The 15,130-nt window shown below is 50.8% G+C and overlaps 1 protein-coding gene across 2 annotated transcripts; it reads right to left on the bottom strand.

Moving 5' to 3' along the window:
• Nucleotides 1-4,841: 4,841 nt before the first annotated feature.
• Nucleotides 4,842-12,687, bottom strand: LOC134423410 (serine/threonine-protein kinase PAK 1-like). Of its 2 annotated transcripts, none has more exons than XM_063166382.1 (4): nt 12,446-12,687; nt 11,848-12,044; nt 10,377-10,514; nt 4,842-6,713 (listed from the first exon to the last, which is right to left on the bottom strand). In XM_063166382.1, the coding sequence occupies exons 1-4, from the start codon at nt 12,594-12,596 to the stop codon at nt 6,600-6,602; spliced, it is 600 nt and encodes a 199-aa protein (XP_063022452.1). In that variant the 5' UTR covers nt 12,597-12,687; the 3' UTR covers nt 4,842-6,599. The 2 variants fall into 2 exon arrangements, with proteins under 2 accessions (XP_063022452.1, XP_063022454.1); XM_063166384.1 differs by lacking the exon at nt 4,842-6,713 and adding an exon at nt 8,038-8,996.
• Nucleotides 12,688-15,130: the final 2,443 nt, after the last annotated feature.

Below are 15,130 nucleotides of genomic sequence, written 5' to 3'. Positions count from 1 at the left end.
GGTTGCAGGGCAGGGCAGGGCTGGGGTTCCAGGGCAGGGCAAGGCTGGACCTGCCCCTTCCTCCCCACACATAAAATGATTCAAGCCAACAATCTCCTCCAGTTTGTCACAATAGGCAGTGTTGGAGATGGAACCCAAATTTGGCCATGGGCTCCTGGCTGAGAAGGACAGTTCCTTTCCACAGGAAGGAAAGCACAGAGCCTTCCCCAGGGTTTTGGGGACAGGTGAGAGGTGACCCTTGTGAAACCACTGCCAGACAGATTTGTCCTGGCAATATTGCTGTGGGAACAATCCCTGGATATAAGGAAATTTGGAGGTGAAATGCCAGTTCTGGCCATGGGCGCCTGGAGGAGAAGGACAGTTCTTTCCCATAGGAAGGAAAGCACAGAGCCCCAGTGTTTCAGCAGCAGATGAGAAGAGACCCTCAACATGCCAAGGTCAGCTGGACCAGTCAGGTGGCCCACGGGAGGCCAAACCAGCCAGACCTGTTCTGTCTTCCCTTGGTTTTGTGGGGCCCTGACGTGTCACAAGGGTGTCTTGGTTCCATGGGGTCCCACAGTGTCACAATGGCCCCCAGGTTCCTGAAGGTCCCGCAGTGTCTCAATGGTCCCAAGGATTCCATGGGGCCTTGCAGTGTCACAATTGTCTCTGTGGGTCCACAGGCCCCACAATGTCATGTCACTCCTCGGTTCAGTGAGGCCTGCACTGTCACAATGGACCTTTGGACCATGGGGGTTTGTGGTGTCCCAATGGTCTCCTTTGGCTCCACAGTGTCACAATGGACCACTGATGACAGGAGGCCACTCTGTGTCACCCTGGAGCTTTGGTTCCATGCAGCCCTGCCATGTCACAATGGTCCTGCTTGGTTTCTTAGTGTCACAATGGACCACTGCGGACAGAAGGCCTCGCAATGTCACAAAGGCCCCTTAGTTCCATGCAGCCCTGCAGTGTCACAAAGGCCTCTTGGTTCCATGGTGCCCCACAGTGTCACAATGGTCCCTGGGTCTCACAAGGCCCCACAGTGTCACAATGGTCTCCATGATTCCATGAGTCCCCTCAGTGTCACAATGGCTGCCTGGTTCCATGAGGCTGTGAAGTGAGTTAATGGTCTTTCCATGGATCCATGAGGCCTTGCAATGGCACACTGGACCTTTGGTTCCATGGAATCTCACAGTGTCACAATGGCCCTTTGGTTCCATGACACCCCCAAGTGCCATAATGGTCTCCAGGGTTCCATGAGGCCCAGCAATGTCACAAGGGCCCCTTGGTTTGATGGGGCCTCTCAGTGTCACAAGGACCCCTACATTCCATGGAGTCACACAGCATCAGTACAGTTCCCCTGGTTCCATGAGGCGCAGCAATGTCACAGTGCTCTCCAGGATTCCATGAGGCCCCACAGTGTCACAATGGTCCCTTGGTCTCACAGGGCCCCACAGTGTCACAGTGGTCCCTTGGTCTCACAGGGTGCACAGTGTCACAGTGGTCCCTTGGTCTCACAGGGCCCCACAGTGTCACAGTGGTCCCTTGGTCTCACAGGGCCCCACAGTGTCACAGTGGTCCCTTGGTCTCACAGGGCCCCACAGTGTCACAATGCTCCCTTGGTCTCACAGGGCCCCACAGTGTCACAGTGGTCCCTTGGTCTCACAGGGCCCCACATTGTCACAATGGTCTCTTGGTCTCACAGGGCCCCACATTGTCACAATGGTCCCTTGGTCTCACAGGGCCCCACAGTGTCACAATGGTCCCTTGGTTCCATGGGCCCTGTGCTGCTACATTCCCCCCTCCCCTTCTCAGGCCCCCCTGCCAGCTGAGAAATGCTCCCTGGGCCTTAGCCTTGGCCAACAGCCCCTGGGCTCAGCTCCTCTGCAGCTCATCACAAACACTGTCTGCTCCAGGAACTGCTGCTGCCCAACCAGCTCCTGGTTCCTGTAGGAGCAGCCCTGGGAGCTGTTTGTGTTCCCTGAGCGGCACAACATCCCTGTTCTCACTCTGCCAAAGAAAGCTGCTGATGCCAAGTGCGGCCAGGATGAACCATTGCTGGGACTGAAGCCCCTCTCTTGGGGCCCTGCAAACAGCGCTCCAAAAGGAGCCCTTGGAGCTCTCCTGGGCCAGCCACTCCCTCTGAGTGGGGCCTCTCCCAGCCGGGAACTCTCCCGTTTGCTGCACTCGGGGATCCTGAACAACGATGGAGCCTGGGCCGATCCCCCCACTCCTCCAGGCTCAACCCTTCACCCGCTGGGGAGATGCCAAAGGATCCACAGTGAGCATTTCCTGCCCTCAGGGGAATTTCTTACAGGTGCCTTGCACTGACTCTTTGTTTCTGTGTGCACACAGGAGTGCCTATGCTGAGGAAATGTGGCAGAAATGCTGCACTCCGAGGGGCTTGAGTGCCTTGGATAGCTGAGTCAGTCAGGCCTGCAAGGAAGGGTGAGTCACAAGCTCTAAACTGTGTTAAATGCTCCTAAGGGTTGTTCTTTTAGTAAGTAATGAAGTTTAGTATAAGTTGTAAGATAAGTTGAATATTGTTAAGAGTTATTCCACTGTGAAATCATTAAGTCCTAGGTTATAAGTAAGGTTAAATACTGTCAAGTGCTGTTCTTTTGCTAAATGCTGAAGTCTAAGGTATCAATCAAGGTCTGTTAAGTTTGAGCTCGGCTTAGCTTTTTGGCTGCATTCCTTTTATCCTTGCCCACACTGTCCTTTAGTCACACACACATGCACGCACACACACACGGAGAGTTCATGGTTCACTTCTGGTTTTATTGCCTGGATTCTGTTTGGTTTTGTTGTTGCTTTGTTTCCTTGGTGTGCCTGAAGTGCCCAGTCAGGAACAGAGTGACTTTTGCCAAGGAACTTTGTGCTTCTGTCCCTTAATATTAAATCTGGTTTTGGCTGATCCCTTGCCAGGGGTTTTTCAGCGCTCTCAAGGCCTCGTTTGTAACAGGGTGAAGGAGCCCTGGCCCAGGCTCTGGCCCTGGGGGACACGGGGACGCTGTCGGGGGGTCCCTGTCCCCCTGTGCCACCCCCAGGGCCCTGTCCCCCCGTCCCCATGTCAGGCTCTGGGGTCGATCTCGTGGAACATCCTCTGGGGGAGGCTGCGGGGCCGGGGGCAGGGGGACCCGGGGGGACAGGGGACCCCGCTGTGCACGAGCAGGGTTGGACTGCTCTGGGGGGAACTGTGAGGGGGGCCGGGGCAGAGTGACCTCCCCAGTGCCCTCACACAGCCCCTGTGATGTCGCACAGCTCCTGAGATGTCACACAGCCCCTGAGATGTCACACTGCCCCTGTGATGTCATACTGCCCCTGTGATGCCACACAGCATCCTTGTGAGGTCACACAGCCCCTGTGATGTCACAGGCTATCAGTGATGACACACAGCCTCCTATGATGTCACACAACCACTCTGTTATGTCACACAGATTCCATATGATGCCATTCAGCTGATATGTGATGTCACAGAGCAGATTTGTGATGTCACAGTTTCCCTGTGATGTCACAGCCTTGTCTGTGATGTCACAGCCTTCTTTGTGGCATCACAACGCTGCCCTATGATATCATACTCTATGTCACAACCCACAATGTGATGTCAAAGAACCACCTTCTAGGATGTCACAGCTGGCTCTGTGATGTCACTCCCCCCTCAGTGTTGTCACACAGCCCACTCTGTGCAGTCACACAGCCCCTTGCTGACATCCCAGCTGCTCTGTGCCTCTGTGACACAGCCCCAGAGGTGCTGCTGTGACACAGCCCCCTCGGGGACATGCCACAGCCCCTGCCAGTGCTGAGCCCCTGTGAGCTCTCTCTGTGCCCTGCTGGTGTCCCTGAGGGGCCCTGGCAGCGTGCCAGCCCTGCTGGGCTGTGCTCAGGAGCTGCTCCTGGCCAGAGCTGTCTCTCTGCAGCGCTGCCCTTGCCAGGAGCTGCCTCTGGGCCAGGAGCCCGGCCCAGCTCAGCAGCACAGACACAGCACAGGGACTTAATGACCCTCTGGGGCTTTGGTGCTCTTTGCATCAGACCCAGTCCCTCAGAGTGGGCTAAAAGAACTTCTCAAGAGCTCAAAGTGAGATTGAAACACTGAAGTTTCTTGTACTTTAAATAGATCCCTGTAAGGGACAGGACTGAGAAAGTGTCCCCGGGTTCCAGGGAGAGCAGAACACTGGAGGCAGTGATGACAGCTGGGGACAAGCAAGGCAAAGATATCTCTGTGCTGAGCACACCTGGATGTGTTTCAGGAATTCAAAGGGCCAAGGCCTGAGCCCCAGCCCCTGGCCAGGCAGATCCTGTCCCGCCCTCCTTGCTCAGGGCTCTTCCCGGGATGGGCACTGGCATGTGGGCATGTGCAATGCCAGGGACACGAGCATGGGGCGGCCCCTGCCAGGCTGCTGCACAGGGACAAGGAGGCAATGAGGCCCCAGGCCTGCCAGGGTCACTTGTCCCATCGTGGCCTCAGGCCCAGGCCCAGCAGCCATGGCCGAAGTGCTGCCCATGTTGGCTCTGGCAGGGCTGTCTCACAGCTGCTGCCCATCCCTGTGCCCTGTGCAGCCCAGGCTGTCCCACGGTGTCCCTGCCCTGCGCCTCTGTCCCTGCAGGCTGTCGGCATCCCCCGGCTGCCCCACCTGGCTGGGCCCTTCCTTTGCTGACAGCTCTGCCTCCTGCCTGCCCCTGCCTGCCCACACAGAGCCTTGGGCTGCTCCAGGCTCCTGCTGGGGACGTGCTGCACCACAGCCCTGCCCTGCCAGGGAAATTCCTTTCTGCTGCTGCCCAGGCTGGGCCTCCCCAGCTGCCCTTGTGCGGGGTGCGGAGGTTCAGGGATATCACACCACAACCAATATGATCCAGTGAAGCCAAATTTATTATCCCTAAAAAGACTGTATTTATAATAAATCTCTACTGTCCACGTGTCTCTAGCTAATACATGATTGGTTAATCCTAGTTGTTTACACATCTAAATTAGAATGCTGATTGGATCACCTAATTTTTCACGCGTCTTGCTGTCGTCTTCTGGCCCACTCATGGTTCAATTTTTTCCTTCTTTCCCAAGCTTGCTGTCAAACTTGCTGAGTCCTGATGACTCTTCTTGTATTTTTCTCAAGGATATACCAACCCCATTTCTGAATATGTCCATTATCCATTGTTTGTGAATGTGTCCATTGTCCATTAGTACAAGCAGGTTGGATTGTGCATCGGCTGAATATGGCCCTTGTCTAGCAAGAACTCCTCAATCTGCAAAAAACTCTCAACAGTTCCCCGGTTTTGTTTTTGCACAAGCCAGACTGATTTAAAAGCATGCTCAATATTTTCTGCACAGCAAGGCACTACAAGCAGAATTGAAAAAAGAAGACAAAGTATCATCATGCCAAAGGGTACTAAATCCTTGAGCCAGCCTGTTATTCCCCAGGATTTTAGCCACTCATCAAAAGAATTCTCAACCACTGTGAGCTTTTTCATATTCTCCTTAAGCAATGACAATTTCTTGTCAATAGATCCAGAGTGGTCAGAGAGATTCATGCAACACATCCCTTCAAAATCTTCACGCTCATCTCCTTGTGCTAGCAACAAAAAATTTATAGCAGTCCTATCCTGTAACACAGCGTGGTGTATGCTACCTACATCAGTGGAAAGCTCATTCCGGATTGCAGATGTAATGTTAATTTGTTTTCCTGTCCAACAAGCCAATCGTTTGAATGATGTAAGGGCCTGTGATGAAGCTGATCCTGGTGTAAAAAGTGATGCCAGGATAACCGAAGGCCAATTCCACAATTCTACATTATCCTTGCAGTCTGAGCCTAATAGATGCTCACTACATTTTGGACGTTGGAATTTGTGCCTGATGTCAAGCATCTGTTGAATACTAGGGGCAAACAGTGTCAATTTCCCAAAGTAGCATGGTCCTCCTAATCCTTTCTGAGGAATTGCAGGCCAAGCTTTATCTCCACCAAAGAGAAACAAAAGTAGAAAAAAGTTATTGCAGAAGCTATTGTAGAAGGGACTTTTCTCTCCAATGATGTAGAAGCTTTTCTTGTAGTAACTAATGCTGCAAGTAGAGTTTGAGAACCTTTCGATTGGAAGATTTTAGAAAAGATGAGAGCTGCATTTTCACAATTTGGTTGAAAATGCCAACTTGCACAGTCACTTCTGCAGTATATTTTTCCATCTAACGCATTAATTCCAGCTGATGTGCATACCCTAATAAGACTTAGAATGCCACCCTATCAGCAGGTGATGTTTCATAAAAGCTGGGAGGAAAAGTGTGCTCAAGAAGCTGCAAGAGCTAGAGTGCAGGGTGATCCTCTGTATGGTTTAACAGCACAACAGTTACTTGGCAAAGGGCCCGGGGCTACTGCCACTGCCCAGGCTAGGAGCATTGAGCAAGTCTAACAGATGAGCCAACAACTAGCATGTAATGCATTTCTTGCACTTCCAGATAAGATACACACTATGTCTTTTACACAGATTTGTCAAAGAAAGAATGAAGACTTTGATAAATTTGTAGACAAATTGCATGAAGCTATCTATAATCATTCTGATTTCAATTCAGACACAAAGATACAATTGGATGGACTTTGGGATCATTTCTCCATTCCAAATGGCTTTCCCTTCAGTCACAAGAGCCTTCCATCTCTTCCAAAAATTGCCTGCTGAAACTCTTCTGCTCCCATCCTAATCAGTTCACTACTCCAGCATAACCCTTGAAGCCCGGACAGATGACTCTTCAACTAATGATAGTAGAAAAGAAGGGTATTTATTGCAGCCGTGGTCACATGTGAACTAGTTTCCAAAGACATGTGCAAGGAGTTGCAGACTCCTGCTCTCTATTTCTACAGAAAAGGATTTACATTAGGTTTCTAAGGACCCATAATACATAATTATTACCTGCCTGCTTCGCATTTTTATCAGCTGAATATCTATTACAGCTGCGCAATTGTATTCCCTTAAGTGGATTGGTGGGATTTTGAAATGAGGGAGTGGTTGTATGGGAGGAAGAAAGCAGTCTTCCTCATGGTGAACTCTCCTCCCACGGCCAGTTGGCAAGACCTTTTGACCTGCTGCTCATGGTCCAAGCCTCTCCTAACTGTTCAATTATTCTTAAGGCAAGGTCTTTCTATGGTCTCAGCTTCTTCACAATTGCTTCCTCTATCCCTGTCACTCCTAGCTTTATGTTCCTAATATATTTGGTACTCTTTAACTAAGGCACATGATTTCTGCTACCTGTATTACTAACTTAGCTTCTTACCTCATTTTAAAATCTTAACTAAAATATGCAATCTTCTACTATCTCAATTCTATTCCCAGCTGGGCCCTCAACCCATCTGCACTTTTCAATTTTCCTCATTACATTTTCAGCTAAGCCCTTGACTCACCTCAGGCACATCCCCGACTGCCTCTCTCCCAGCAGCTCAGAGCTGCATTGCACAGCGCTTGCTGTGCGCCACAGAGCACAAAGCAGGCTGGCCTGCTGGGCCTGAATATTTCTGCCAAACACTCTGCATCTCACACCTTTGCTCTGGCTCAGTGCAGAACTGCAGGGTTGCAGGCGCTTCCTCCCAGAGCTGCGTGAGGCGCTGGCTCCTGCAGATGGGCCCTGCCAAGCTGTCCCTGCCTCACGCTGGCCTCGCTTCCCTGGCACAAGTGCCGGGCCTGAAGGAGCTGCCCTGTGCTCCAGCCTGCCGAGCAGCCCGGCTCCCTGCCCCGGTGCCCAGAGTGCTGCACACACTGCTGGCCTTTGCCAGGAGTTGCAGGGCAGCCGGCAGAAGAGGAGGAATCCTCAGGCAGCCCAGCGGCCCGCGGCTGTCCTTGGCCTTTCTCTGCTCCTGGGCACACTCCAGACGGCCATGGCCCCCAGGCCGAGCTGTGCCCAGCACGGCTGCGCTTCCCCTCGGCAGCAGCCAGCTGCCACCTGGGCTCTGAGAGCAGAGGATTCGCCCGCTCCCAGCAAGAGGCACCCAGGGCCCGGCTGCTGCCTCTTGCAGCTCCAAGGGCCTCCTTCCAGCCTGCCTCTGCCGGGGCTCAGGCTGCTCCCGCCTCTGCCGGGGCTCTGTTGGGGCTCCAGCCCGGGCAAGGCCGGGCCCGCTCTCACCTCACAGGCGCTGACAGCTCTGCGCCACAGGAGACCTTCCCGAGCACCCTCTCTGATCTTTCTGCTTTCTCACTTGAGCAAGGCTCTCCTCCAGCCGAAGAGATTATTGCATTTAGGGATACAAATGCAAGTGGCAGGAACCCCATTGCTCTCCAGTCACAGCTGAAGGCCTGCATCGGCACAGGGTGTTTGGGCTGCCTCATTCTTCCTTTGGTTTTGCCTTCAAATGCCATTGCCCTTTCTGCCTCAACTAGAAATACCACAGCTGCGCCAAAACCAGCCAGTGGGTCATATTCCAAAGGCAGTGCGGTCTGGAGAGGATGAATGAAGAAGAGCCCTCCTCACTTATGAAACCATACAAAAAAAGCCATATGTGTGACTTAGTGCCAATAAAAAAAAACAATTGGTAATTCAGAAAAAAATGTTGAATTTTCTGAAGGGGTCAGAAGGAGGAGGATCTTCCAAGTGAGTTGATGTTTCAGAAACTTTATTAATTAACACTCTAATCTATAATTCTATGCTACAAATCTCTTTAGCAACCCTACTCTACAATCCTACTCTAAATTGGTAACAGAGATAACATCTTGACATGATTGCTATGTTCTCGTCTCCTAGGGTTAGGGTTAGGCTTAGGTTTAGGCTTAGGTTTAGGCTTAGGCTTAGGCTTAGGTTTAGGCTTAGGCTTAGGTTTAGGCTTAGACTTAGGTTTAGGCTTAGGCTTAGGCCTAGGCTTTGGCTTAGGCTTAGTGTTGGGGTTAGGGAAAGGGTAAGGGATAGAGATAGGGATAGGGTTAGGGTTTGGGTTAGCATTTAAGGTTAGGGTTAGGTTTTAGGTTTAGAGTTTAGGGTTATTCGTCTTCTTCACTGAGTTGATGACTTGTGCCAGGATGAATGGTGGCTTGGCTGAAGTTACAAATGGATGCTGTCCACCGGAAAAAAAAAAACCAAAAAAAACCAAAGAACAGTGAACCATTACTTTCCAAGCTCATTGCTTCAGGGACTCAATCAGGATACATCAAGTTCCTGGAAAGACCCAGAAAGAGGAGCAATGGGACCATCTGCTCCCCAGTCATCCCCAATGTGCAAGACCTTGCCATCACAGGCAAACCTGGCCCAGAATCCCACTCATCTGTTTATTGCGATGTCTTCATCATGCTGGGATTTTTGCCCTGCCAGCGCTCTAGAAATGGCGCTTTCTGTCCCGGGGTTTTCTTCCTTTCAGGAAACTCCAATGACTCACATAGGTCCCTGCCTTTGAAAGACAGGCACTGTGCTGATTCCCACAGGGACAGAAAGCAGTGCCTGCCTTTCCATGCCCTGCCCCTCGTGTGCTGGATGGCACCTTCCTTCCCAGCAGGGCCAGCCCAGTGGCACTGGGCCCTGCAGTTCCCTCTCTGCCACACAACCTGCCAGTAACCCTGGCACAGTTCCCGTCTGCTTGAGCGTGCCAGGCAGCAGATGGGGCTGGGACAAGTCCCTCCCAGCTGTCCCTGTTTGCATGGCAGAAACCTCTGAGGGTGGGCTGGGGGGCACCAACCAGGGCCCCTCAGAGGCTCACAGTGAGCCCCCCACAGCCCCTCCTGCCCACAGCCAAATCTCTGACCCCTAGGCTGGGACTGGCTTCCTTGGGTTCCTCCACCACCATTTCATGTCTCTGTACCCTGCATTGCTCTACTTCAATTCTTTTGCCATTAGATAAAGCTGAACACTCCACAAAATCACAAAAGAGGGCAACAGAAACACTCAGAGGACAGAGCACCTCTCCTCACAGGAAATGCAGAGGGAGCTGGAGTTATTCAGTTTTGTGAAGGACAGGCCCCAGGGAGACTTTATTGCCACTTTCCAAGACTTCACAGTGGCTTTGAAGAAAGTGCGGCACATCTTTTTTAACAGGGCCAGTTACAATAGGATATGGACAAATATTTTTAAACACTAAGGGCATCTAATGAGAGTAGGTCTAAGGAAGAACTTGTGTACTCAGAGCATGGTGCCACACTGGCACAGCTTGCCCCAAGAGCTTGTAGGTGCCCCATCCCTGCAACCATTCCGGCTCCGGTGGCAACGGGCTCTGAGCAACCTGATCTCTTTAAAGATGTCCCTGCTCATTGCAGGACACTTGCACCAGAGGACATTTACAGGGCCCTGCCAGCCCAGCCCAGTCTAGGATTCCTCACCATTTTCATTTGAAGAGCAGCAAGAGTGGAGGTGAGGAGGAAGGGGGCTCATCTGCTGCCTTGGGCTTGAGTGGAGGAGGAGCCCATCCCTCAGAGCCTGTTTCACCTGCAGCCCCTTCACATTTTACCTGCAGGAGCTCCTTGGCAGACCAACGCTGCTCCTCGTCTGTCTGCAGGCAGCAGCTCAGGAAGTCACGCAGCAAAGCCGAGAGGAGCTTGGGCTGCCGCAGCTGTGGAGTCCCTACTGTGGCTATCAGGTATGTAGCCTGGAGAGAAAGGAGACACCAGGCTCCACCTCCTGTTTTCACATCTCTAAGGCTCTCCCAGATCCCTTTGTTTAACCTCTGTTCTTCAGTGGCAGTTTCTGCCCTGGCACAGACCCAGAGATGACTTTCCTTTACCAACCAAAAACCCAAACGCCGATGCAGCCACAGCTTTTCCACCATCCTGCAGATCTTGCCTTGGCAGCTGATTTCATTGCCTGACCTAGTTAGTGGGAACTACATCAGCAAAAGGACATTTGCTTCTCTGAGGATTCATGCCAGCTTGAGATGGGTTTTGGAAGAGGGACTTTGCTATACTAACTAATTTCAAGGGTTAGTACATGAAAGGCATCTCTGCGGTGCTTGTTGGTCCTTTAAGTGCATGTGCCCTAGAACAAAACTCATCAAGGTTTTTGTGCTGTTCTTGAAAACAATGGGAATTGGAAGAAAAGAAAGGAAATCCATCAGTTAATACCCAGGTAGGGAAACAAACATTTACAATCTCCTCTTCAACACAGACACATTAAGATGCCTGCACAAATGTATTGGGATGAAAATGCCTGCTTGGGCACACAGGAGCCACTTGCAGCTCTGTCTCTCAGCAGTCTGAAAATTTCAGCTTCCCATTTTTGCAGCCAAAGAAAAATTGTCTAGGTCAGAAGAAGGAGAGGTTCCATCCCTATGGACACCCTCTAGTCATTTGGCTGCTCAAGTCAATGCATTAATGGTAGGCCCATGCCAGAAAGTGCCAGGAAACAAACAGGAGGTTTTGGCAGGCTCTCCACATCACCAGGCTCTGGCTTGGTGGCGTGCAGAATGTTGCTTGGGCTGGGAGAGAAACACGGTCACTGAGTGTTTCAGCAGCACTGCACAAGAAGCAGAAGAGACTCTGTGCATTACACCCTCATGCCCATGTTTTCCAGTGAGAAGAAACTGCACACAGGGTTAGGTTCCTCTCTAAAGACCACGGTTTTAGAAACTTTGTTGGGTTTGGGTTTCCTTCCTTCATTTCTGGAAAGATAACAACACTTGTAAGATGCTTTTTCCCTGTTATTAAGGCCATCTACACAGACAAAAGAACTGGAACCACTAACCCAAAGGAAAGCGTTGAGTGAAAATGGAGTTTGTTTGGAGTTTGTTTGCATGTGGTAAGGCTTGAGTTCCCCCACTGATGCAAGCAAAAGTACAGCAGATGCTGATGTGTTGCAGGGACATTTGTAGGAGGGGACCTTGGTGGAAGTAGTTCCAGCAGATGGCAATGGGATTTTGTCCAGTGGCACACAGGACATGGGACAGGTGAGAAAGACTGTGGGATCAGTGAGTATTTGCTCCTTACCGTGCCAGAACTTTCGCCCAAGTAAGGAGGTTCTTGTTCTATCATTTCAATTCCCACAATTCCAAAAGACCATATGTCCACTTTGGGGCCATATGGTTGACCTGTCACCACTTCAGGCGCCATCCACCAAGGAGTCCCGGTTACCGAGCACCGTCTGCTCTGCTCAGGGGTGAGCTGAGTAGCGAGGCCAAAATCAGCTGAGGAGAAAACAAAATACTGGTTTTATCTGAATTCTGTGCAATTAGGAAAGCAAGCAAAAGAATTCCCCGGTAGAAGTTTGAAATTGCTCTGTTGAATCTCCTGGCATTGGCGACTTTAAAAATCCCCCCATGTTTTACACTGCCTCTAGCAGTGGCTTTTGTTCTTTGGAAACTTTAGACTTGTAACTCCCTCCCTCTGGAAGGGACCCATACAGAGCAAGGCCACTCTTGACTGCTTGTGGCTCCTTCTACCTCTGTGCACGTTGCAACTGTGCCCTCAGCTCGCAGCAGGGGTCCCTGCACTGCCACCAGCACCATTTTTGGGGAGCTGGCAGTCACGCAAAGCAGCCCCACACCCACATCCCTGGAACGCTGCACCTGACCGAGAATATACTGACCCAGTTTGACAGAACCGTCCGTTCTGAGAAGGATGTTGTCACTCTTCACGTCTCGATGGATCACATCGTTTGCATGAAGAAAATCCAGTCCTTGCAGGCACTGAGCGAGAAAACAGAAACAGAAGGGCAAAAATGAGTGGTGTGATTTCATCACACAAGAAAGGAAACAAAGAATCTAAAAGATTCCCTCTCCAGGGGAATGGGGAGTAATGGCAGAACAGTCATGGCCACTGAGAGGAAGAGCTTGCTGCTCCAACACTTGCAGAGCAGGACCTTTCTGAGGAAAGGCACGTCAGCTTTTGAAAGAGCAACAGCACCTGCTGTTGTAGGCTGTCCCCTGCCAACCAGCCAGGATGACTCCTGCTGCAGCGCATGTGCTCAGAAGCAAAGAGCATTCTGGCTGCACTCCTATCCTTTTTAGCTGAGCACTGAGAGAAACGAGTCTCTCTCTTCTTTCTTTGCTCTTTGTTTCAAATCCTGCCACCAGCACCTTTGCTTTTACAGGCAAGGAATGCAGTGAAGACAGACTCCAGGCAAACATTTAGAGAGGCAAGGTGGAGAACAGCAACTACAAATACAAGAGACAGAGCGAGAATACAACAGCAGGGGATAAGAGTACTGGCACTGAGTACAGGGAGTGCAGGGGCACTGGCAGGCCTTTCCCTTGAGATGCTTTTACTTGCCCATAGCATACCAGCAACACAGAAACAAAGCTCGGCACAGGAAACCTCTCCTGTTCTGAGCCCCTCTTTCCCAGACAATCCTGCCCAAGCCCTTGGAAACACAGATGGGATTGCTGACCTCCCGACTGATGGCTGCCATCTCATCTTCAGACAGGCAGGTCTGGCTGACGATGTCGCTCAGGACACCTCCATCCATGTACTCTATAACCAGCAAGAGTTCCTCGCCCAGAAGGTAGCTGAAAGAAGGAAACAAGGGGGTAGAGATGAACATGCATGGCTACGTTGATTTTTTGCTTCCAGGTTTCTTATTTCCAGATGCCTTTGTGACAAGGACAGAATCAAAGGAATAGACATTCCCTCTTGGCTGTGCATTATTTGCAATCTGTGCAGTCTCATAGAGAAAGACACATCTGTGAAAAAGGAGATGTCTTAGATGGGCAGCAAATGAAACGTGCAGTTTAGAAACAGCCCAGACATAAAACATGCCAGGCATGGTGTTTCTGGAAATAAGCACCTAGTCTTCCTGGCATGCATAGCAATGGCAAAGAGAGGCAACAATCCAAGGGAAATCCACTTTAGGATGGTTCATCTGCACTTAAGAAACTTTAAAAAATCAATCCCAAATAAATGTGGAGGCAGTGAACCTTGAGGCTATTGAGTTAGGAAGATACAGCTGATCCAGGTTTTGAATAATTTTGGAGTAATTATCAAACTAGGTGTGCCAGGGAAGACTCATGCAGACAAGATGCACTCTCTTCTCATCCATTGGAGATGAGTAGAGAAATATGAATAAATAAAAATTACCAGCTTTACTTGCTGCCACTGACCAAAGTGGGTTTTTAACCTCTCATGTTTGCTTTATGTAAACACACATCCATGGGATAAGACCATGACCTCTCACCTGTCTAAATAATTCACAATATTGGGACTCCTATACGTCTTCATAATCATTATTTCATTAAAGGTTAGCTCCTTCCTCCTCACTCCTTGAAGATTTATTTTTTTTATTGCCACCTAAAATGACATTGAAAATCAGTAACTTGAGGGGTTGGTGGCACGAGACCACAAGGCATGTGGAGCGAGTGGTTTTGCAATGACACAGCTGAGCCGTGCCAAACTGCCTTGTGATTAGGCACTGCAGTAATCAGGAACTGACATTCCAACAGCCCATTTCTCTGCTCCCTTGGGAGCCAGTTACAGGACACGTGGGGCCACTGACATTTTGCCTTGACCACTTGGTAACAACGGTGTCTCAGTTATCACCCACAAACCTCTGACCGCACTCTCTGCCGCTTTGTATGTGACTCAGAAGAAGGAATCCATGCCTTAATACTCTGTGGATACATCTTGTGATATGGGCAGGGCTTAGGGCTTTCAAGGACGCCTTGCAGATCTCTCCCTACGTGCAGTTCCCAAGTGCAGCCCTGCAGGTGGCTAAGGAACTACCAGTAACTTTCAGATGGATTTGCTGGCAGCCAGAAATGAGAATTCAGGACTCTGAAGCTGTAGCCCCAAAGAGCAGTGAGGTGCTCGCAGGCACCACCTTTGTTTTAGCAATGGAGAGCGAGTGAGCGCGTCCTTCTCTGAAAGGAACCGCTGCCCTCCGTGCCTTCCTTCCGGCAGCTGAGGAGGACAAAGTCCCAAATGTGTTCTGTGGGCTGGCACCAGTCTGTGCTTCTTGTGCCTTTTCAGCACAGCTCTGCCCAAAGCTCCAGCCACAGCTCACACCAGAGGGGAAAGCCCTCGAGTGCAGCAGAGCCTGCAGGGGCTGTTGACATTTACCTCTCCTCCTGTGGCACTGTCGAGTGCTCGGTAAACATCTCCAAAAGTCCTAGAAAAAAACCAGAAGCAGAGAAAGGAGAAGCTGTTTAGATCTTGCAGTGAAAGCCAGCCCACAGAGGAGATCTCTGCTGGAAGTGTCAAAACCTGCAGGATGCAGGCGGGCTCTGCCAGAAGGGAGATGATGCATTTCCCTCTCAAGTGCATGGGCACTGGGCCTGTT

Source organism: Melospiza melodia, chromosome 12 (assembly GCF_035770615.1).
Source record: "Melospiza melodia melodia isolate bMelMel2 chromosome 12, bMelMel2.pri, whole genome shotgun sequence".
NCBI lineage: Eukaryota > Metazoa > Chordata > Aves > Passeriformes > Passerellidae > Melospiza > Melospiza melodia.
Note: the sequence above shows the minus strand (reverse complement) of the source record. Positions and strands in the feature narration are given on the sequence as shown.

Coding starts and splice junctions, on each gene's coding strand:
- LOC134423410 (XM_063166382.1), bottom strand. CDS start 12,596: ATGAAATCACACCACTCATTTTTGCCCTTCTGTTTCTGTTTTCTCGCT. Junction 12,045..12,445: donor GGACGGTTCTGTCAAACTGG/GTCAGTATATTC, acceptor TTTTCTCCTCAG/CTGATTTTGGCCTCGCTACT. Junction 10,515..11,847: donor TGGGCGAAAGTTCTGGCACG/GTAAGGAGCAAA, acceptor CTTTCTCTCCAG/GCTACATACCTGATAGCCAC.